A 24,905-nucleotide genomic window follows, 5' to 3' on the forward strand; every position below is an offset into this window, starting at 1 on the left:
ACCATGTTTAACATAAATCGTAAAATTGTTAGGTCCACTAAGTAGCTACTGTTAGGTAGGTTTTTTGACCATTACAGAAAAGAAAAGGTGAATTGGTTAATATACCGTATTTACCGGCGTATAAGGTGACTGGGCGTATAAGAGGACCCCCTAATTTTCCAGCTAAAATGTTGGTTTTGGGATATACAAGCCGTATAAGACGACCCCCCCCTCACTGTGCCATTGCCTCACCTCACTTTGCCGATCTTCATTCCTTTATGCCTGGCAGAGTGAGTCGGACTGCGGGCGTCCATTTTTTAAAAGCCGTGCCTCCTCCTCGTGCCGTTTCGTGATAGGCGGAACACTCAGTTTCCCAGAAGAGCCTGTGTTCAATGTTCAGCCTATCACGGACGTCCTCTCATCCGAGGCCGAGGAAAATGGACGCCCGTAGTCTGCATCCGACGTGTAAGACGACCCCCGATTTTTGAGCCATATTTTTAAGTATGAAAGGTCGTCTTATACGCCGGCAAATACGGTAACTAAGAATAATTAACTACGATTTGAAATACTACCATATAGAGTATTGGCTTGGACCAGAGCTGTTAAATAGAATAATACTTCATTACTGTTCAGTAAAAAATTTTAAAATAGAGCCGAAGAGAAAAAAAAAAATATATATATATATATATATATATATATATAATATATAATATATATATATAATATATAAAGAAAAGAACACACAAAAAGGAAGAATAGAATGAGGATAATAGAGAAGAGAGTGCAGGATTCCACTGGATTAGCTCAGATCGTATGGCTTCCTGTCTGAGGGTGTAAAAAGCATTATAGTATTCACAACAGAAAGTAGGGTAGCACCAAGGCTCTGAAAGTTTGGGTTTGGGATTGCAAATCACTTTTATCTGAGTAGGGTTGTCAGCTACCATGGCATGAGAATTGTATTATCACAGAGTGGTGATAAGTGGTATTTGATCCAAGGATTCCAGGTTTTTTCGAATTGATCTCTTTCTATTGCTAGCATTTTGGCATGAGACGTGAAAATGTTTAGTCTGGATTCAGTCTCGGGTACCTTTAGGTCGAGGGTCCTCCACGCCTTTGCGATTGTTTGCTTAGCCGCCATGAGGAGTTGGGTAATGAGTTTAAATTGTCTATAAGTAATACAATCTGGTTTTAGATTGAGCAAGGCTGTGGTTGGGTCAGGTTGCACATTGAGATTGAACATTCTGGAGGCAACTCCAAATATTTTCTTCCAATATATCTGTGCCAATGGGCAGGAGCACCATATGTGCAAGTGGGTGCCCGGATCAAGGCAGCCTCGAAAGCATTGCGCCGTTTTGGTTTGGCGTAAATTTGGCCAACCTGGAAGGAATGGGGTACCAACGAGTTAAAACCTTTATAGTTGGTTTCTACCGCCAGGATATTTGGAGAGGAAGAGTTTGTTGCGGACCGAATTTTAAGGGATGCAGTTTTATAGCTGTACTCCTCTTACTAGACCAAACATAAAAGTACAGATCTCGGTTTTGGCAGTAGATGTGAGACGTTTCATCTTCATCATAATCCCAGATTTTTTTACATCATACAGGCAATTTTTCATATACTTTCGCTGCCAGAGCAGCTTCTCCCAACCATCCAAGATCCAACCATCTGGTGACGAAACAATGCCTTTTGCAGCATGATGGTGTACTTAGCCATAAGGCAAAAGTGATAGCTGGCTTGAGGAACAAAGCATCAACATTTTGGGTTCATGGCCAGAAAACTTCCCAGACCTTAATCCCATTGAGGACTTTGTGAAAATGTATATTTGTCGCTCTCAAAACTTTTTGCCGCGGCTGCACAGTGGGGAAAATAATTATTTGATCCACTGCAGACTTTCATCATAGATGTATTTTAATTGATGGAGACAGAATATCCCTCAAAAATCCAGAAAAAACACAGGATATAAATGTTATAAATTCTGTTCAGTGATTAAAATAAGTATTTGATCCCCAAGCAAAACATGACTTGGTACTTGGTGTAGACACCTTGGGCTAGATTCACAGAGATTTAGGCGGGTGTAGCGTATCGCATATACGCTACGCCGCCGTAACTTTGATAGGCAAGTCCCGTATTCAGAAAGATTTTGCGGCCGAAGTTACGGCGGCGTAGCGTATATAGGCCGGCGTAAGCTCGCCTAATTCAAAATAGGCTTGTAGGGGGCGTGTTGTATGCTAATTACCAGTGACCCCACGTTTTTGACGCTTCTAACGAACGACGCATGCGCCGTCCGTGAAAGTATCCCAGTGCGCATGCATTAACATATTCGATGTGTAAATCTACGGAAGAGCCACCTAGCGGCCAGCGTAAATATGCAACCAAGATACGACGGCGTAAGAGACTTACGTTGGTCGTTTCTTAGCCAAATTTCGGCGTATCTTGCTTTCTGTATACAGAAAAAAGATACGCCGGCGCATCCTAGAACTTACGCCGCGTATCAATAGATACGCCAACGTAAATTCTTTCTGAATCTAGCCCTTTGTTGGCAAGCACAGAGGTAAGACGTTTCTTGTAATTGGTGACCAGGTTTGAACACATCCCTGGAGGGATTTTGGTCCACTCTTCTTTACAGATCTTCTCTAAATCCTTAAGTTTTCTTGGCTGTCACTTGGCAACTCGAAGTTTCAGCACCCATAATAGATTTTTTTATAGGAGTAAGGTCTGGAGACTGGCTAGGCCACTCCGTGACCTTAATGTGCTTGTTTTTGAGCCACTCCTTTGTTGCCTTGGCGGTGTGTTTTGGGTCACTGTCATGCTGGAAGACCCATCCACAACCCATCTTCAGTGTCCTGGCTGAGGGGAGAAGGTTCTTATCCAAGATTTTACAATACATGGCCCCGTCCATTGGCCCCTCAATGCGTCAGAGTCAGCCTGTACCTTTAGCAGAGAAACAACCCCAAAGCATAATGTTTCCACCTCTGCTTGGCGTTAGGGATGGTGTTCTTAGGGTCGTAGTCTGCATTTTTATTCCTCCAAACACGGTGAGTCAAGTTAATGCCAAAGAGCTCAATTTTAGTCTCATCTGACCACAGCACACTCTACCAATCCTCTGATAATTTAGATGTTCATTGGCCAACTTCAGACGGACCTGTACATGTGCCTTCTTGAGGAGGGGGACCTTGTGGGCGCTGCAGGATTTCAATCCATGGCGGCGTATTGTATTACCAATAGTTTGGTGACTGTGGTCCCAACTGCCTTGAGATTGTTCACAAGCTCCTCCCACGTAGTTCTGGGCTGATCCCTCACTTTTCTCATGATCATCATTACCCCATATAGCGAAATCTTGCATGGAGCTCCAGACCAAGGGCGATTGATGTTTTTTTTTGTATTTCTTTCATTTGCAAATAATGATCTTCTCCTTCTCACCAAGCTTTTTACTGATGGTCTTGTAACCCATTCCCGCCCTGTGCAGCTCTACAATATATTATCCCTGATGTCCTTTGACAGCTGTTTGGTCTTGATCATGATGGTGAGGTTTGAATGGAAGAAAGAATCCGTGGACAACTGTCCTTTTATACAAATAATGGCCACTAGGGGCGCTTCCGTAGATTTACGCGTTGAATATGCAAATGAACTAGATACGCCGATTCAGAAACGTACTTGCGCCCGTCGGATTTAGCTACGCCGTTTACGTAAGGCGTCGGTCCGGCGTAAGTTTACCCCTCATAAAGCAGGGGTAAGTCATGTTAAGGTATGGACTTCAGAACAGCGTCGTATTTTACGTTGTTTGCGTAAGTCGTACGTGAATGGGGCCGGGTGTAGGTTACGTTCACGTCGACAAAGCATTGAGCCGACGTATCTTGGGGAGTATTTGCGACGTGATTCTGAGCATGCGCCGTTCGATCGGACATGCATTTACATGGGGTCACGCTTTATTACAATACAACATGCCCACTGCCTTGCTACTTTGAATTACGCGGGCTTACACCGGCCCATTTACGATACGCCGACGTAACTTTGGGAGCAAGTGCTTTCTGAATTCAGTACTTGCCTCTCAATGTTACGTCGGCGTAGCGCATAGGAGATGCGTTACGCCCGCTCAAAGATACAACAATGTATCTGAATCGCGGCCAATGAGTTGTTGTTGGAAGCACCTTTTTAAATTGACAGGGCTAATCTGTGTACCACATGAGCACATACTGTAGCCAGTCTATGGGAGCCAGAATTATTGTTGGTTGGTAGGAGATTAAATACTTATTTCACTCGCTGAACTGCAACTGAATTTACAACATTTGTATTGTGATTTTTCTGGATTTTTGGTTGATATTCTGTCTCTAGAATTTAAAATACACCTATGATAATATTTATTGACCATTGCATTCTTTGTAAGTGGGCAAACTTACAAAATTCGCAGGGAATCAAATAATTTACCCACTGTAAATCCACAACACAAGCCAAGCAGTTGAGTAGAAACCGGCCGACATTTGGCCCGTGTGTATGGCAGCTGGTTCGACAGAAGCCGGCCAAAGGAGCATGACTGAAAAAGGTCTGGCGATCAGCGCTCTCAGCCAATGGCTAACGGGTTCTGGAGGGGGGGTCTCTCTGTCAGAACACAATAGCTCAGCAGGGGAGATCGCTGCACAGTGGCACCTCGGATTGCGAGTAACGCGGTTAACAAGCGCTTCGCAATACGAGCACTGTATTTAAAAAAAATCCTAACTCAGTTTGCGAGTGTTGTCTCGCAAAGCGGTGTGCAGTACCGCGTTTGGCCTGAGGTGGGGAGGCATCGGCGCCGATCGCAGCTAATCGACGCCATTCGGTAATGCTCGGAAAAACGCAAAAATACTCTGTTCCCGAGCCTTTCCAAGGTTTGCTGAGGTGTCCTCAGGCCTTTCCGGACGTTTCTGAGGCTCTCCAGCGCCCCACAACCTCTGGCCGCATGCGGTATTGCATGCCATTGAAGTCAATGCTGAACAAATTATTATTTTCATTTACATTAACTTCAATGGGGAAACTCGCTTTGGTATGCAAGTACTTTGGATTACGAGCATTCTCCTGGAACGGATTATGCTCGTAATCCGAGGTTCCACCTCCCCTCGAGCTCTAAAGTTTCTTTTCATGCAGCCCACTGGGTTCTAGGTTAAAGCCTAGTACACACTGCCAAATGTCGGGCGATATCGAGCGTTTAAAAAAAAACTGGCCAACATTCAACCGTGTGTATGGCAGCCGGTCCGATAAAGGCTGCCGACTTCTTCTTTTGGACGTGCATGCTGGAAAACGAGCAGTTGATCAGCGCTCTCAGTCAATGGCTGAAAGCGCTGACCGGAGTGTTGTGTGGCGGGGGAGCGTCCCCCCGACGGAACACAATAGCTTAACGTAGAAGACCCATGAACTAACATCGGATTGTCAGATTTTCTTTATCGTACATCACGGGACACAGAGCAGCATATTCATTACTATGTGTGTTATATGGAGTACCTTCAGGTGATGGACACTGGCAATCTCAAAAACAGGAAGTGCCCCTCCCTATATAACCCCTCCCATAGGAGGAGTACCTCAGTTTTTACGCCAGTGTCTTAGGTGTTGGTCATGGTTTAGCTTGCCTCCACATCCTTGGGATTAAGGTGGGCTAACCGGTTCTGTCCAAAGGCCTCAGTGCTAAAGTGGTCAGTAACCGGACCCCAAACCATTGGGGTATAGCCCATAATGCTTTCTGTCACAGAGAGCTGGACTCTGGGCCCAGAACTTAGAAACCTTTGGGGGCCTAATGTTTCTGTTGCCAGGGTGCTATATGGGCCCAGGACAGTGGATCCTTCATAGGAACCCAGGGCCTGAAGGTCTAGACGCCCCACGGAGATGGGGGAAGATTGGACCTCTTGCTGTGCAAAGTCCTGCGGCATGGAGCAGGTAAGTGAAGGGGAAACTTGCGGAACTTGGTTCGCAGCAGGTTTTTTCTGGGGGAAGGTCACAGTGGGACATGCCTATGGTTTATGCGCTGCATCTGGCAAGGTGAGTCACATATCTTAGGATAGGATGACTCTGTATGTATATATTCCCCATAATCGTGACCTCCCTGGTAGTATTGCAACTGGTGCTAGAAAGCATTGAAAAAGGGCCTGTGTGTATAGTGACAATTCTCTCTAAGAGAAGCCCCTGGGAATCTACTGAGGTTTCTTATGTAAAAGGGAGTGAATGCTCCTACCTGCAAGCCTGCTCAGAGAGGTCCAGGCGGTTGCTGCAGGAAAAAATGCCGCTCTGTGGATCCTGGCCTGGACGGCAGGATCAGCCTCTGACCTCCTCGTGTGGTCCCCCCCCCCCTCCGCGGGCGCGCGCGTCCCTGTGATATGGGCGCAATTTCGCGCCGTTTTCTGACAGGGGAAGGGCGGGCCTGTAGGTAAAAGGAAGGGGCGGGCCTTCCAAAAAGTTCCCAGCTCAGTGAAGTGTTGGAACTGAGAGAGGAAGGACCAGAGCGGCAGAGTGGGGCGCCGAGGACACACAGTGGCCAAAGAAGAGATTACAGTCTTCAAAAAGACTGTCTTTTACCCTAGAGATAGGGTTTCTTTTTCAGCAGTTTTTTTTGGCAAATACTACTAAAGGGGGACAGAATGTTTTTTTCTTTCTTTGGTTTAAAAAAAAAAAAAAAAAAAAACAAATTAATAAGGAAGGCATTTTTTCCCCCAGAAAGGTTTTTGGGCAACGACTATTTATTTTCCCAAACACCGTTAAGTAGCGGGCGTACCTCGGTATTGTACCATGCAATCTGGTTCAGAGGGTACAAGAGGTGGGGATTCCCCCAGAGGGTCTGAGGTCTCGGACAAAGTCATACCGCTACTTTCCCCAGAGGGAGCCTTGGTGGGACCATCGAGATCTGGGGCTGGAGCTGGCACTGGTCAGTCCAACCCTAGGGTGGTCACGGACGAGGTACTGTCCACCTCTCTAAAGGAGATGGAAAAAAGAATGGAAAAAATGATAGCCAAGGCTATGCGGGGCAGAAAACGGAATAGATCTCCGTCGCCCGAGCGTGAACCCTCAGATGAGGAGGTCCCTTACGCAGGGGAATTGGAAGACCTCTTGGACAAGGACCAAGTAGGTTCAGGGATCGAGGATCCGGGTACGGAGGAGTCTGGCGCAGCCTCCCAAAGGGAGAGCTGGTGGGTTCAAGTTTTAACAGACTTGGTCCATAGGACGTTCAACTTGCCAGTACCAGATCTCCAAGTATCAACGGTCTCAGCTTTGGGCTCACTAAGAGCGCCTCAAACCAATGCGGTTTTTCCGATCCATCCTCTACTAGAGGAAGTTATGTTCCAAGATTGGGCCAAGCCAGATAGAATCTTTGTACCACCAAAAAGATTCTGTCTTATATCCTATGGAAGAGAAATTTTCCAAGAGATGGGCAGCCCCGGCTGTAGACGCGGCCATCTCATGTGTTAACAAATCTTTAACATGCCCTGTAGAAAACATACAGGTGTTCAAGGATCCGGTTGATAAATGCTTGGAAACGCTACTTAAAACCTCCTTCACTACTGCAAGGGCAGTAGTGCAGCCAGCTGTGGCTGCAATTGGGGTTGGACAAGCATTATCGGATCAAGCTAAGCAGATGCTTAAACTTATTCCTGCCCAGCAGGCAGAAGAATTTTCGGATGTCCCTAGGGCCATACGCTTTACGGTAGATGCGATTAAGGATTCTATCCAGCAAGCGTCACGTTTATCGTTATCCCTTATCCATATGAGAAGACTCTTATGGTTAAAGAGCTGGGAGGCAGAGCCCCCATGCAAAAAGCTCCTGGTAGGGTTCCCCTTCCATGGAGGACGACTCTTCGGAGAAGACCTGGACAAATACATCCAGACCATTTCAAGCGGAAAAAGTACTCTTTTGCCCACCAAGAAGAAGTTTCGGGGGCCTGCGTTTAAACGACAGTACTCCCCTGGGCAGGGGCCTTCCAATACCAAACAGTATCGACGGCCTCCTGCAAGATCAAATTTTAACAAGTCGCAGGGACAGGCCGTCGCAGGCAAGAAGCAGTGGTTTCGCAAGCCAGCAAAGCCAGCCCCCAAGCCGGCCTTATGAAGGGGCGCCCCCACCCTCGAAGGTGGGGGGAAGACTGCGTCTCTTTGCAGAGGTTTGGGAGACCAGCATTCCCGACAGATGGGTACGGTCCTCCGTGGCTACAGGCTACAAACTAGACTTCCTAAAGTTTCCTCCTTCTCATTTTCAGGAGTCAAGAGTACCAAACGATCCGAAGAAGGGAGCCGCATTAATAGCGGCATTGAATCATCTACTCTCTCAGGAGGTAATAGTAGAGGTACCAGTCCAAGAACAGGGGCTAGGTTTCTACTCCAACCTATTCATCATCCCAAAGCCCAACGGCGATGTCAGGCCAATTTTGGACTTAAAAATGGTGAATGCATACCTAAAAGTCCGCTCATTTTGGATGGAATCCGTGCGGTCAGCAGTTGCCGCACTTCAGAAGGACGATTTTATGGCATCCATAGACATAAAGGATGCTTACCTTCATGTTCCAGTTTACCAGCCACATCAAAGATTTCTACGCTTCTCGGTGGCTCTACGTCATTTCCAATTCATGGCGCTTCCCTTCGGGTTGGCTACGGCCCCCCGGGTGTTTACGAAGGTCCTAGCTCCAATCCTAGCCAATCTAAGGATCCAAGGGGTCACGATCCTAGCATACCTGGACGACCTCCTAGTCATAGATCACTCGTCTCCTGGCTTGGAACGAGCAGTGGCCCTCACAGTTCAGTACCTCGAGAGGTTCGGCTGGGTCCTAAATCGAGAAAAATCAGCATTCTAGCCCACAAGGCAGTTGGAATATCTCGGCATGAGATTAGACACAGAACAACAGAGGGTGTTTCTGCCTCTGATAAAAGTCAACGCCATCAAGGAATTAATCCTACTGGTTCTAAGCAAGAAGGAACCAACTATTCGCCTATGTATGCGGTTACTAGGCAAGATGGTGGCCACATTCGAGGCGGTACCATACGCCCAGAGCCACACTCGCATCCTGCAGGCAGCCATCCTGTCAGCATGGAGCAGGAGGCCACAGGCCTTAGATATCCCTTTGCCGCTCTCATCAAGAGTCCGACAAAGTCTGTGTTGGTGGTTAGACCCTCAGAATCTACTGAAGGGGAAGTCTTTCAGCCCAGTGGCTTGGAAGATAGTAACCACAGACGCCAGCCTGACAGGCTGGGGTGCAATTTTGGATGGTTGCACTCGCCAAGGCACTTGGGCAAAGCCAGAGAAGCAGTTGCCCATCAACATCTTGGAGCTCAGAGCTGCTCGACTAGCCCTCAGGGCTTGGACGTCCAAGTTGCAGGGGTTCCCGGTGAGAATTCAATCGGACAATGCCACGGCAGTGGCATACATAAATCACCAAGGGGGAACCAAGAGTCAAGCCGCTCAGAGAGAGGTGAGCTTGATTCTCCTATGGGCAGAAGCTCATGTGCCCTGCATATCGGCAATATTCATTCCAGGAGTGGACAACCTTCAGGCGGACTTTTTAAGTCGCCAGACTCTGTTGCCGGGGGAATGGTCTCTACATCCACAGGTCTTTCAGACACTCTGCCAGAGATGGGGAGTGCCGGACGTGGACGTCATGGCATCAAGACTCAACAAGAAGCTAGACAGGTTCATATCCCGCTCAAGGGATCCGATGGCCAGCGGAACCGATGCGCTGGTTTGCCCTTGGCATCAGTTCAAACTTCTTTATGCTTTTCCCCTGCTCCAGTTACTACCCCGCCTGCTGCGCAGGATCAGGGTGGAGCACATACCAGTCATCCTGGTAGCTCCAGCATGGCCCAGAAGGGCATGGTATTCACTAATCCTAAAGATGGTAGTGGGAGACCCTTGGACTCTTCCTCTACGGCCAGACCTGCTATCGCAAGGTCCGATCCTCCACCCTGCCTTACGGCATCTAAATTTGACGGCCTGGAAGCTGAATCCCTGATTCTCAGGGGTAGAGGTCTGTCTCAGAAGGTAATCTCTACCCTAATCAGAGCCAGGAAACCGGTCTCTAGGGTGATTTATTACAGGGTCTGGAAGGCCTATGTAGGCTGGTGTGAGTCCAAGCTATGGCTTTCTCGTAAGTTTACCATCGATAGAGTATTAAGTTTTCTCCAGCTAGGAGTGGATAAAGGACTGGCATTAAGCACTATCAAGGGACAGATTTCAGCTTTGTCAGTGTGGTTTCAGCGGCCGCTGGCCACCCACTCGCTGGTTAAGACCTTCATGCAGGGGGTCTTGCGTATTAATCCTCCAGTTAAATCCCCGCTTTGTCCGTGGGATTTAAATCTTGTTCTGTCAAGTTTACAGAAACAACCTTTTGAGCCGTTGGCTGAAATTCCTTTGGTTTTACTGACAAGGAAGTTAGTATTTTTGGTCGCCATAGTTTCCGCCAGAAGAGTATCGGAACTGGCAGCCTTATCCTGTAAGGAACCATATCTTATTTTGCATAAGGACAGGGTCGTTCTCCGCCCTCATCCTTCCTTCCTACCAAAGGTTATATCCAGTTTTCATCTAAACCAGGATTTGGTATTACCATCCTTCTTTCCTAAACCTACTTCCAGAAAGGAAGGGTTGCTGCATACCTTGGATATTGTCAGGGCCATGAAGGCCTATCTTAAAGCTACAGAGAAGATCCGGAAAACAGATGTGTTGTTCATTTTACCGGATGGGCCCAAGAAGGGGCAGGCAGCTGCAAAATCCACCATCTCGAGGTGGATTAAACAGTTAATCACTCAGGCCTACGGCTTGAAAGGGTTGCCTCCTCCGTTATCATTAAAGGCTCATTCTACTAGGGCCATGGGCGCCTCCTGGGCAGCACACCACCAGATCTCTATGGCTCAAGTTTGCAAGGCGGCAACCTGGTCTTCTGTCCACACGTTTACAAAATTCTACCAGTTGGACGTAAGAAGGAATACTGATACAGCCTTTGGGCAGGCAGTGCTGCAGGCTGCAGTTTGAGACCCTCGGATTCCGGGGGCTCCCTTTTGAGTTAAATTTAAAATTTAAAATTATTTTTTCTCAACTAAGTTGGATTTATTATGATTTGAGTATATCTCTAAATTAAATCCTTTTGTCTTGGGAAGATGTTCTCCCTCCCCTCATTGTAAGCATTGCTTTGGGACATCCCACATAGTAATGAATATGCTGCTCTGTGTCCCGTGATGTACGATAAAGAAAAAGAGATTTTTAATACAGCTTACCTGTAAAATCTTTTTCTTGGAGTACATCACTGGACACAGAGCTCCCACCCCTCTTTTGGGGACCATTTTGGGAGGCATACTGCTTGCTACAAAACTGAGGTACTCCTCCTATGGGAGGGGGTTATATAGGGAGGGGCACTTCCTGTTTTTGAGATTGCCAGTGTCCATCACCTGAAGGTACTCCATATAACACACATAGTAATGAATATGCTGCTCTGTGTCCCGTGATGTACTCCAAGAAAAAGATTTTACAGGTAAGCTGTATTAAAAATCTTTTTTTTTATAAAAAAAAAAATGTATGGTGTGTATATCCCAGCACGCAACACACACCCATGATTAGCGCTAGATGTCCGCATACAGCTTTGTGTCTTTTTAGTGTTTATGCACAGGAAGCAGGAGAGACTTTTTCAACTAAAATTTGTCATGAAAGGCTACATGACAGCAACTATACATTTCCCATTAATCTGTTAACAGGTCTGCAGTGTTATGATAGATTTTCAGAACTTTGCCGTCTTTCCTCTTTGAATGGACTGACACTTGACCTACTTTTCTCTGTCGCTTCTCCTACGTGCTGTTTAATCCGGTCTTTGGGTGGAGGCTCGTAAGATGGCCCTCTTTCTTTCCAGTAATCTTATTTCAGGAGTAAGTAACAAAGCAGAAATTCCAGCATCCACTTTATGTAAGACCGTGCTTTGCCAAAGCTTACAATACAAATACTAAACTCCTTGTAAATGTCTTCAGTAGACATGTTCCCACTACACTACAAGATCATATTCATACCTCCCAACTTTCTGAGCTGAGAAGGAGGGATACCGATTAGCAAAAAGGATGTAAGCTAAGGACACGCCTGTGGCGCTCCCCGTATTACATGGAGAAATGATGCAGAAAAATGATTGGTTAAACCCACAAGTACCCTACTACCATTTCTTTATACTGGTTTTTGGAATTTAGAAATGCAACAGAAATTAGAAATTGGATGAAAGATTTTTTTTTTTTTTTAAACATAGAAAACAAAAATCGGTATAACAGGTATAGAAGAGACTTACGACGTTTTTTCAATGCCCTTAGACCTTTTCTGGCTAGTTTTGCAGCCGACACCTAATAACAATTGGTGTATTGTCTAAACAAGGCAGAAATGTATGTCCCGTCTGTGTCAACACCCACAGATTTACCTAACTTCCTGTCACATATATATATATATATATATATATATATATATATATATATATATATATATATATATATATATATATATATATATATATATATATATATATATATATAGTGTGTGTGTGTATGTATATATAATAAACATTTCTATAGTAGGGGTCTTGCTTGCATAAATAGGTGTTGGATTCATGCTGGGAATAGTTTATCGGATATTATTTCTCACTTGCTATATACAGTATCTTTAGTTGGAAGGTCACAGTTCTTTAATTATTATTATTTTTTTTTAATCCATCTGTTTATTAAACTATACAATTTGCTTTTGCCTGATTTTTTTTTTTTTTTCTTTGCAGCTGCAAGGCTAACATTCCAATATGCTTTTAATTTTCGGATCTTATGAAAATTCACAGTGATGTAGTGTTTAAATTATCCAGGTACCTCGTGGGGTTCAGCAATGATGTCACACTTGTGTTTTGTTGCTAGGAAACTAGTGCGTGGTCAGCGATGACTGTTCTTTACTTTAAAGTGAAGCTTTCATCATATTCTCAGTATGCGTTTTGCTTGCCACCCCTAATGTGCACATGGAAACGAGCAAAAGACTTTGCCAAAGAAGAAAACATTTGGGACAGCATTTCATGCAGTGTGTACAGTGTGATCACACTTTTTGGCTTATTATTTATTTATTTTTCTATTATTTTTTGCTTATTCTCTCGCTTAGACCAGCCATAAACATTTGGGCCCGGATTCACGTAGGGATGTTTTACGTTGCGTGGGCGTAGCGTATCGTATTTACGCTACGCCGCCGCAACTTAGAGAGGCAAGTGCTGTATTCACAAAGCACTTGCTTCCTAAGTTACGGCGGCGTAGCGTAAATGGCCCGTCGTAAGCGCACGGAATTCAAAGAAGGCTGGTAGGGGGCGTGTTGTATTTAAATGAGGCTTGACCCCATGTAGATGCATGGCCGAACGAACTGCGCATGTGCGCGCATGCTCAGTATCATGTCGTATTTACGTCCAAGGATACACCGGGTCAACGCCTGTGACGTGAACGTAACTTGCGCACATCATATATGTCTGTGTTTACTCTGCAGACACCTCTTGGCTGACAAATCTTAGAAAATTATCCGAATTGGTGGTCTTGTTAATTGCTATATTTGAACAAAATTGGCAGGCTCCAGGCAAAACCTGGCGTAAGAACGCAAGGAGCCTGGCTGAAATGACTGTACATAAGTACAATAGCCTTACAGAATGATTGTCCTGTGGTTGTGCAACTTTACTAAGTAAAAAGCCGAACTTGTAGGATTTTTAAGGCAGAAGAGTGAGTGAGTGAGTTACTTGTATAGCGAAACAAATGCGAACTTAATCGCCTCAAGGCGCTTTCCATCCAGAGTCGTACCGGTCCTTCAGAAGAGGTGGGTCTTTATTTTTTTTTATTAAAGGCCTGATGGTTTTCCTCCAAGCGGATGGTCGCGGGTAGAAGAAGCATACTTGTTATTGGTGAGGGGACGCACTGGATACTTTCTTTGCCATTGTGCTATTGCTGGGTGTCCAATGCATTCCTATACATTCAAGGAGGGGTGAGCTCCCTCCAGGCATACCTGCCTTTTAATCTATCCATTATTATATATATGTTCCAGCTCTGGAGACTCTCAAAATTGTAGCGTTAGAACTGCAGTACACTGGGGTACCGCAACGTGGCCGCTGCAGCTTACGCATGTATTTTCAGATGCGTGCAAACCAAACCCCTTGTTTTAACGTGAACTGTTACACAGGGTTAATTTGGTTTGTTGCAGACTGGCTGGTAAGTGAGCTGGGATTTTTTGTTTTTTGACATGCGTCGCCCTTCCATGTGCTACTTGCTACAAAGACCAGATATAGATTGGGATGGTGAAATTTGTTTGGACGTTTCTTATCTGCCTATACACGGAGTACAATCCTGGGTATGGCTTCAGCAATGCTTAGATGAATGCAGGGTTTGACAAATTTGCTTGGAATCTAGGAGCCAGCTAAAAAAGTTAGAAGACAGAAAACGCGCCCCATCCCGACGAGCTCGCGTGCAGAAGCGAACGTGAGTAGCTCCCGCATATGTAAACGGTATTCAAACCACACATGTGAGGTATCGCCGCGATTGGTAAAGCGAGAGCAATAATTCTAGCCCTAGACCTCCTCTGTAACTCAAAACATGCAACCTGTAGATTTTTTTAACTACTTGCCGTCGCCGCACCGTCATAATACGTCCACAAGGTGGCTCTCCTAGGCGAGATCACGTATTATGACGTCCTACCTTTTAGCCGCCACTAGGGGGCGCACGCGCGCCGCCGGAGGCGCGCGCGCGCGCCCCCCGCTCGCCCCCGACTCCCGTGCGTGTGCCCGGCGGGCGCGATCGCCGCCGGGCACACGCGATCGCTCGGTACAGAGCGGGGAACGGGAGCTGTGTGTGTAAACACACAGCTCTCGTTCCTGTCAGCAGGGGAAATGCTTTTCTTCGGTTCATACAATGTATGAACCGAGGATCAGTGTTTCCCCTAGTGAGGCCACCCCCCCCCCCCACAGTAAGAACACACCCAGGCATACTTAACCCCTTCCTCGCCCCCTAGTGTTAACCCCTTCACTGCCAGTGGCATTTTTATAGTAATCTAATGCATTTTTATAGCACTGATCGCTATAAAAATGCCAATGGTCCCAAAAATGTGTCAAAAATGTCCGAAGTGTCCGCCATAATGTCGCAATACCGAAAAAAAAATCGCTGATCGCCGCCATTACTAGTAAAAAAAATATTAATAAAAATGCCATAAAAATACCCCCTATTTTGTAAACGCTATAACTTTTGCGCAAACCAATCAATAAACGCTTATTGCGATTTTTTTTTACGAAAAATATGTAGAAGAATACGTATCGGCCTAAACTGAGGAAAAAAAATGTTTTTTTATATATTTTTGGGGGATATTTATTACAGCAAAAAGTAAAAAATATTCATTTTTTTCAAAATTGTCGTTCTATTTTTGTTTATAGCGCAAAAAATAAAAAACGCAGAGGTGATCAAATACCACCAAAAGAAAGCTCTATTTGTGGGAAAAAAAGGACGCCAATTTTGTTTGGTAGCCACGTCGCACGACCGCGCAATTGTCTGTTAAAGCGACGCAGTCCCGAATCGCAAAAAGTACTCTGGTCTTTGGGCAGCAATATGGTCCGGGGGGTAAGTGGTTAAACGTCAACTATGGAGATTTTAAAGGGTAAAAGTTTGTCGTCATTCCACGAGCGGACGCAATTTTGAAGCGTGACATGTTGGGTATCAATTTCCTCGGCATAACCTTATCTTTCTCAATATTAAAAAAAATTGGGATAACTTTACTGTTGTCTTATTTTTTTAATTAAAAAAAGTGTCATTTTTTTCCCAAAAAAGTGCACTTGTAAGACCCCTGCGCAAATACGGCATGACAGAAAGTATTGCAATGATCGCCATTTTATTCTCTAGGGTGTTGGAATAAAAAATATATATAATGTTTGGGGGTTCTAATTAGAGGGAAGGAGATGGCAGTGAAAATAGTGAAATATTAGAATTGCTGTTTAACTTGTAATGCCAACGGCCACCACCAGATGGCGCCAGCTCACAGAAGGAAGAGCTTGGGATTTCACAAGGCCGCAAAGCCGTGGCCTCAATTACCGGCCGTCACGGGCCCGCCGCGATCACGCAGCAGGGGAGGTTGGGGGTGCACGGAGACACAGGATCCTGTGCCTCTGTGCGCCCTCACCTCCCCCACCGCGCGATCGCGGCGGCCGGTAATTGAGGCCGCGGATTTGCGTCCTTGTAGGCCGCAAAGCAGCGGCCTAAATAACCGGCGGGCACCAGGTCACAATTTCTTGTTGCAATTGCGACCTGGTGCCCGGATATTGTCGACCCCTGGATGAATGAACTCTCCTATGCATGCATAGAATGATGTAATTCCAGCCTGGCCAAAGAACATGGCTGGGGACCAATACCTCGAAGCAGACCTCCTGAAGATATCAGTGGCTGGTGGGGAACTCCAGGATAGAAGGTTCTTTAAAGCTGGCCATACACAGATGAAATCTGCCAAGATTCCAGCTGTGGGTGGCCCTGCCAACATCATTCAGCTTGACCAACTTTAATTAAGAAATGTAGCTGGGTGGAAAAAGAGTTGGCTGAGCAGTGACTGCAGTCAATCGTCTACAGTCCATGTTTGGGTATTCTGACAGCCATGGATGCCAGCTGTCAGAATGCAATAACCAGCAGCAGGAGATTTTTCCTTGCACGGATGGAGGAAATATTTGGATCTCTTGTTTTTAGCCCAGTGTGCAGGAATCTTTGTGTATGACGAGATGCCTACAAATTCCTCATCTTCATGCTTTTCTGTTCTTAAGCCTCGTACACACCATCCAATTGTTGGCTAGCCGAGCGTGTGAATTTTGTCCAAAGGGCGTGTCCCAGGAATTGTCTTGCATACTAATGGTACACAATTGTCGGCCAACAAACACGAATGTAGTGACGTACTGCAAGGAATTTCAGCTCTTGGTCGCCACCCTTTGTGCCCCTTCTGCTAATTTTGTGTTTGAGCAATGATTGCAAGCATGTGTGTTTGTACTTTCGACTTTTGTGTAACAGACTTGTGTACTGATCATACGAAAATCAGACAACAAACCGTTGTCCGTCAAAAATTTACTAACCTACCATCCAACATTTGTTGGTGGAAAGTTGGACAACAATTGTCAGGAGTGTACCAACGGTCAGATTTTAGGACAACAGTCTGTCAACAGACAATCCCCTGCCAACAACCAGATCGTGTGTACAAGGCTTTAGATTACAGCTGCACAGCCCTAGTCTCAGAGCAAAGCATTTTCACAACCATGCAAAAATAAGGTTTTAAACAAATACAAATTATGACAATATAAATTATTTAAAAGTACAATATAAGCATACATTAAAGTTTTTTTAAAATAACAAACATGTCATACTTGCCTCCACTGTGTAGTTAGTTTTGCACAGTGTCCCGATCCTCCTCCTCTTCTGGTGTCCCACGGCGGCTCTTCCCCGCATTGAATAACCCCCTCTGGGAAGTTCTCTCCTGAGGGGGGGTTACCTTGCGGGCGTGCTCCTGTGTCATACACTCGGTGTATGGCACACGGCGAATGTATGACTTGACCCCACCCCCTGGCGGGCAGCGTCATTGGATTTGATTGACAGCAGCGGGAGCCAATGGCTCTAAATCAGTGCAACACATAAAATGTTCAGAAAGATGGACTGTCTTTAGCTCTGCTATTAATTGTTCTGTGCTGCAGCTGTCCTGCTCTGGCTCTAAGCCCAAGGACTGAGCAATCGCATAACCATTGATCGCTCAGTTTCAGTTCCACTCTGCTTCTCCAGCGCTCACTGGAGCACTGGGTGGGGCAGCTAGCTCTCAGACACATGCTGAAAGGCTGAGCCACCTGGCAGATGGGTGGATCCCAACAATATTGTCAGGTTCTTTCTAAGAGCCTTGAGTGGCTCTGCCATGTCAGCCGATAGTAGGCAATAGCCCTCTATCGAATGATTCTGGGTCACTGGAGAGCAAAAATAAGTTCACCCCTGTGACCTACAAGAGAAGCATGGCCAAAAAGGCAATGTCTGAATGTGGTTAAGACTAACAATATGGTTTGTGCTTTGATGTTGCTCCCCTTGCCCTTTGTCACCAGGAACTGGTCCAGGAGTATGATACAAAGTGTCTGTGAATGGAGCTGTGCCACAATGCTTATGCATGCAGAACAGTAACCCAGACTGGACACTTAGACCACACTCGGCTCCTGTGTGTATAAAGTCTTTAAACTGAAACCGTCTCTTAATTCCCGGCTGCACAGTGAAGAAGAATGGTAGGTTCACGAGCAGAATTTCAATCGGCCCTAAATGAAAGATTTTTTAAGTGTCTTGTAAATGGTAGTCTGGATGAACAGTGTTTTCTCCTAGGAGTCCTTGAAATGCCTCATTACTAATACTCTGTATTCTCATCAGGGTGACGAAGGAAGTGGACTCCTCGTCCAAGGAAGCCAAAGAGTTTGTCAAGCAGAAGGAGAAAGGCCAGGAAGAACAAGAGAAAACCCCAGAGCCGGCAAGGATTGGTGTGGCAGCTGGATCAAGGTAAGTCCTTCACTCCATCATAGCGCTCATTCCTTTACCAATGGGATTGTCACTACAATAAAAAGTCCAGCTTTTCCTAAAAATCGCCATGTCGCCTCTTTACATATCCTTTGTTTTAAGGGGAAATCCGTGAAATGACTTCAATGTTTGTGTATTGTACAGTAAAGGGATATTCCGGAGAGAGCAGAATAAGAGTCTCCTACAGCATAGCACGTACACGTGTGTCACATAATACCCATTGACATGACAGGCGTCAATCAGCAATCGCAGAGATCTGTTAGGAAAGAAGAGCTAGCAAATGTTTAACCATTACAGAAAACTGCAAATGGCCAAATACAAAGCTAAAGTGCAACACTATCCCTTGCAGTGTGGCTATGCCTGCACTGCAAGGGTTAATCGTTCCTTTGGTCTATGGGAGATCAGAAACCTGATCCTCCGCTTTCGTGGAAGATGACATTCCCCCTACACTCTGGTGGTGGATTGTTCCCCTGCGTCATCATGTCCAGTGCAGGTCTGTGGACCATGCTTTGGTCTTGATGACATTTGAGACTTTAGAGGTCTCCAAACTATGGCCCTCCAGTTGTTTTGGAACTACAATTCCCATCATGCTTAGTCATAGTTTTACAATGCCTCATGGGATGTGTGTAGTTCTGCAACCGTTTGGAAATCCCTGTCCTGGACCACTGTGTGGGGGAGAAGCTGCAGGGAGAAGGGGAGGGTCGGGTAAGTAAATGCTCTACACCCCCCCCCCCCCCAGATTAGGGGGTCACCAATCTTTCTAAACAAAAGGCCAATTAACTATCCTTCAGACTTTAGAGTGGCCGGACTGTGGCCAGTAGGAGTAGAAAATGTCCTGTAACAATGCCCCATCATTGGTATTGGTGGGCGAAATGGAGCCTCATCATTGGTGTCAGCGAGAGATAATGTCTCATAGTGTCCAATCATTGTATCAGTGGGAGGGATAGCGTCCCATCATTGTATCAGTGGGAGGAATAGCGTCCTATCATTGCATCAGTGGGAGGAATAGCGTCCCATCATTGCATCAGTGGGATGAATAGCGTCCCATCATTGTATCAGTGGGATGAATAGCGTCCCATCATTGTATCAGTGGGAGGAATAGCGTCCCATCATTGTATCAGTGGGAGGAATAGCGTCCCATCATTGGTGTCAGTGGGATGAATAGCGTCCCATCATTGTATCAGTGGGAGAAATAGCGTCCCATCATTGTATCCGTGGGAGGAATAGCGTCCCATCATTGTATCAGTGGGAGGAATAGCGTCCCATCATTGGTGTCAGTGGGAGGAATAGCGTCCCATCATTGGTATCAGTGGGATGAATAGCGTCCCATCATTGGTATCAGTGGGAGGAATAGCGTCCCATCATTGGTGTCAGTGGAAGGAATAGCGTCCCATCATTGGTATCAGTGGGATCAATAGCGTCCCATCATTGGTATCAGTGGGAGGAATAGCGTCCCATCATTGTATCAGTGGGAGGAATAGCGTCCCATCATTGTATCAGTGGGAGGAATAGCGTCCCATCATTGTATCAGTGGGAGGAATAGCATCCTATCATTGCATCAGTGGGAGGAATAGCGTCCCATCATTGTATCAGTGGGATGAATAGCGTCCCATCATTGTATCAGTGGGAGGAGTAGCGTCCCATCATTGTATCAGTGGGAGGAGTAGCGTCCCATCATTGTATCAGTGGGAGGAATAGCGTCCCATCATTGTGTCAGTGGGAGGAATAGCGTCCCATCATTGGTGTCAGTGGGAGGAATTATTTTCAATTGTTAATGTCCGTGGGAGAAACTGTGCCCTAAGGGCCAAATAAAGACGAGCAAAGGGCTGCATCCGGTCTCCGGGCTGCAATTTGGAGATCACTGCCTTAAATTAAAACAATCAACCTTTTATAATGCAGGTACAGCCCCATTGCTAGCGATAATTATTAGGTTCCCAGAGTTGGGATTTAAAATGCCTATAACTGAGCAGTTTTACATGTTCGGGCAGTTTTGTGATTGGGACACCTTAGCAGGTGTCATATAATTCATCATTGCAGCTCCTCGCATCTCTTTTCACTTCCAAGCTGCTCATTGGACAATAATTCAGTGTCATCACACTACTAATTCATTGTCCAGTGACCAAGGCTTATGAAACTATAAAGGCAAAAGACAGTACAGAATGGCAATTACTTCAGGTAAACGGTTCTCATATAGGCTGGAAGGGGCAGTTCTGTTCCTAGAACATTTCTAGCATCTGCCTTGCATCCAGTTTTTTTTTATGTGTGGTTGATGTCTGTTACTACACCACCTACATCCGATCCGATCCGGTCCGCTAAAAACAAACAGAAGGGGATCTGTTCTCCTCTGTGTAGGCAGATGGGAGGTAGTTGGGTGTAAATGGACAGCGGAATCCACGGCTGCCCGCAAAGTAGACTCTGTCTGCTTCCGCTCTGCAGAAACTGAGCTGACACGGACCTGTCATCCGCCCGCTCTGCTCTGATCAGCGGGGGATCTGTGAGCGGATCCCCTGCTGATCGGAATGCAGCGAGCCCCGTGTGAAATCTGTGGTTGGCTAATGCCCTTTGAGCATCATCATTGCTGAACACACAGCTTTATTAAACATGCCGGCTTACAGTTTCTCATGAATGTGCTTGCAGGATTAGAAAATCATTTCTGTATATTTCTCTCATCACCTTCCAGGACGGCACCCGAGAGATGATGGCTCCTCCCCACAGGAAACACAATCACTTAACAATTTAAAAGTCCCCACCCTTCCCCTTGATCCTCAGTATTGATTGTGTTTCTCCCGAACACATCGTCACGTTTGTTTTGTTTGAATACCTAGAGACCGGGGAGGGTCGAAGGTACCCCTGTTGAGACAGGTCTTAGGGAGGCCGGGGAGGGCTGAACTAACCTGTAGGCCTTCGGGTCTAACTCACAGGTCGCCCCAGGTGTGCACCAGCGCTCTGAGCTGCGGGGAGGCTTGCCATCGCTAGGGTGCAGAAGAAACGCCGCCATTTGAAGAGCTCTCTCTTCCCGGGTACTGCTTCCTACTTTTGGAAACATGGCGCTCCAAGCCTCTCTGAGTGAAGGTGGGGCTTTTGCCTCACAGCGCAACCCGGAAGGGACGCCGGAGAGAAGCATGGCGGTGGAAGGTTCGGCTTGCGGATAGCCCTTACAAGAGGTACCGACAGCCGGGGACCCAGCCAAACCTCCTCATGGACAGGAGGAGATGAAGGCAAATGTGACTGCAGGCAGATCCAGGTCGGGGCGCAGTGAGTACATTCCCCCTTGGAAAGGGAGGAGGAAAGGGAGTGAGAGTCCTGGTCTTCAGGGTCTGAGTCTCTGGGGCCAGCCAGCCAGCACAGGACTGGTTTTTACTTCTCACCCTTTCACCTCCCCAGTACAAACCTGCAGTCCTGGGGGAGGACAAAGTAATATTATGCATATATGTATATCTCTTGTCTTGCAAAAACCCCCCAGCGGATCCCAGGAGACCCCAAATAAACAGTCTCCTACCGCTACAGGGCTTAGCTCCTCATAACTTGGCAGAGAAAGGAAAAACTTTCCATGAAGCCGCCAGGCAGTCCGTAACTTAAGGTCTGACATAGAGGAGCTTATCCCTAGAGAAGACATATCCTCCCAAGAAGGCCTCGTCCGAACGGAACCTAGTGCCCTTCCCCCGCCCTCACAGTCATTCCCTCTAGTCCAGGTAGAGGAAGCTTAAGGAGGACAGGGAGGATATGGTAAGCCAAGCTAAACAGGAGCCATTCACCCTAGAGGGTCTGGTTGGACTCCTGCAGGCAAATACAGGCCTCTGAGGAGATTATAAAATCCCTAGAATAATCTCATAAAAGGGGGCTGAGCAAGGCTCAATCCAGTTAGGGCCAGCCTGCCATGAATCTGACAGGCAGATCACAAGGGTGCAGTTAGGTTTTTTAGCCAAAAAAACTGACCTCCTAAACTCTTAGGATAGGCCCAACAGGGGGCATACTAGTGGGTTTATTACCCTTGTGGGGGTTGTTTATTGGTTACAATATGTCCCAAGTTCCAACCGATCACTTCCTCCTTACACTGCTGGTATATCTGTCAGTGTGTTAGAGTTAATCTAAACCTCTTGTGGCTCAGGCAACAAACCATTTAGGTGGTGTGAGAAGCATAAAGCCTACGGCCACATCACCCTGAAAGCGCCCGATCTCGTCTGATCTCGGAGGCTAAGCAGTGTCGGGCCTGGTTAGTACCTGCATGGGAGACCGCCTGGGAATACCAGGTGCTGTAGGCTTAAAAATGCTAGCCTGCAACCCTTAATTGGGAGTTTCTCTAGTACAAACCCCTGTGTTAAAGCTATGAAAATCAGCCATACAGGTGTCTGATTGCCTCCAGCCTGAGACTATGGTCACCTCTTCATGAGAAACCTAATTGATTTCTGAGTCTGTGCTCGTTAAGACCTTAAAGGCTTGGACTAGCTCCCACCTGTGTGTGGACCAGCTACACCTACTCAGACCTTTTCAATAGCAGAATAGCAGCTACCACTATTGTGGTATAGTCACACACCTCGGATTTCCAGTACTTGGAACTACCATGTTCCTTCACTGGGATGAAGGATCAATATCTGAAACTCAGGTTATGCTAGGATAGAGCGTTGGTCTGTCCGCACATCAGAAATGCACAACATGGGTTTATCTTGGGTCATTTCTGAGATATATGTGTGTGTGTGTATGTGTATATATATATATATTTGTGTGTATATATGTAGACTGATGATCAAGGGATATCCTATGACTCACCAGAAATGCCTAAAATTTATTAGATAACGGTACTCTGTTCCTTATCAAACGCATAACACTGAATGGTGGTGACGCCTCTATGCTATATTCGCACACTATTGTTATTCAGAAACATACCACATTGAGTTACTGTCGGTGTAATTTCTGTCGGATACCTGCATGTATATTATTGCTTATCAGAGAAGCATGACATTGATTTGTCGGTGACACCTCTATTATATAAACCGCACACTATGGTTATTCAGAAACATACCACACTGAGTTACTGTTGGTAAAAATTTCTGGAGGTTACATGTTGGTACACTATTACTTATCAGAAACGCATGACGCTGAGTTACTGATAGCGACACTTCTGCTGGTTATATGACTATACAATTTTGCTGACCAGAAACGCATAGCATTGTATTATTGTTAAGGATATTTATAAATTCAGATATGCACTGCTTTAAGGGTCCTTTTTTTGCTAGTGACATTTCTGTTGATTAGATGACCCGACAAGGTTGCATTAAGTAACACATTGGGTTGCCGACAACATGCTGTTGGTCATATAAACTTTCCAAGTTTTTTTTTTCTAATCAAAATAATGCACAACTGGTATTGTGGGTTCATGACGGTATACTGTTACTATCCAGAAACGCACAGCATTGAGTGTTCTTGCTAGTGACGTTTCTATCAGGTATATGACTGTGGGTGTTGGAATACACAATGTTACTGTCTGTAACATTTCGGTCCCTTGTCCTATACCCTATTGTTTATCTGAAGTATGCTAATACCACTCTCTGCTAGTTATGACTGCAGGGAGTATAACACCAGCAATACACGGTTGAGGCCGCATATGTCCTTTTGGTCATACTGGCCATGCGACTGCTTTTTCTATGATCATCAGAGATATACTATAGGTGCTAGTATTATTTTCTGTTGATTGGAAGACCGTACTGCGGTCAGTCAGGAATAGACAACACTATAGTGGTTCTTGTCCTCCTGTCCTGAATCTATTACCTTGGGTCGCTGCACATAAATAAAACACAGCAGTAGAAGGTGTCTGTGTCCTCTGCGCTCTTTATTACTCAGAAAAAACACCATATTGGCTAGTGGCCTCTCTGTTGAATGTAGGACCTATAAACCTATTAAGCATCAGAAGCTCACACTTGGAGCTTCTGTCCTTTCTCTGGGCTTAGGTTATATGGTATCTTACTACATATGAGAAATACACACCTAAGGTTGGTTGTGTCTTCTCTATCCTACAGGTTTCTGTATATCAGAAAACACAGCAGTGGAGGCTGGGGGTGTCTATCTGTTTTTCCATATTAAGTCTGAGCTTGCTGTCCTTCGGAAATACAAGATCTAGGACCTGTATATCTGGGACATTTTGGTCACTTTATTTCAGACCTTATTTTCCATTCACATGGAAGGAACAGGATTTCTGATTGCGGGCCTTTACTTCTAGGCATGCCAGAGACATTCCCTAGACCTGAACCCAGTAGGGTTATAGGACACTGGAAGGAGGTCATAAAATCACCTAGTAGGTTATTTTTAGTAGGAAAGGGGTTACGCTGTTAGGGGCTGTTTGCCTAAAAAATTCAGCATCAGGATTTTTTCTGACTGGTTCTCCCGATCCGATCCGAGCTTTATAGCTCAGT

General features: G+C 45.9%; 1 protein-coding gene and 1 non-coding gene across 2 annotated transcripts in view; both read left to right on the top strand.

Moving 5' to 3' along the window:
- CFDP1 (craniofacial development protein 1) overlaps positions 1 to 24,905 on the top strand; it is a 100,476-nt gene that overhangs the window by 31,794 nt on the left and 43,777 nt on the right. The window contains exon 5 of the mRNA XM_040329084.1: positions 18,355 to 18,480. Coding sequence (XP_040185018.1) covers positions 18,355 to 18,480 — 126 coding nt within the window. The remainder of the gene's footprint in view (positions 1 to 18,354; positions 18,481 to 24,905) is intronic.
- LOC120918113 lies at positions 22,642 to 22,760 on the top strand. Its single transcript, XR_005744322.1, has one exon. It is a non-coding gene; the product is annotated as a 5S ribosomal RNA (ribosomal RNA).

Source organism: Rana temporaria, chromosome 11 (genome assembly GCF_905171775.1).
Source record: "Rana temporaria chromosome 11, aRanTem1.1, whole genome shotgun sequence".
Lineage (NCBI taxonomy): Eukaryota > Metazoa > Chordata > Amphibia > Anura > Ranidae > Rana > Rana temporaria.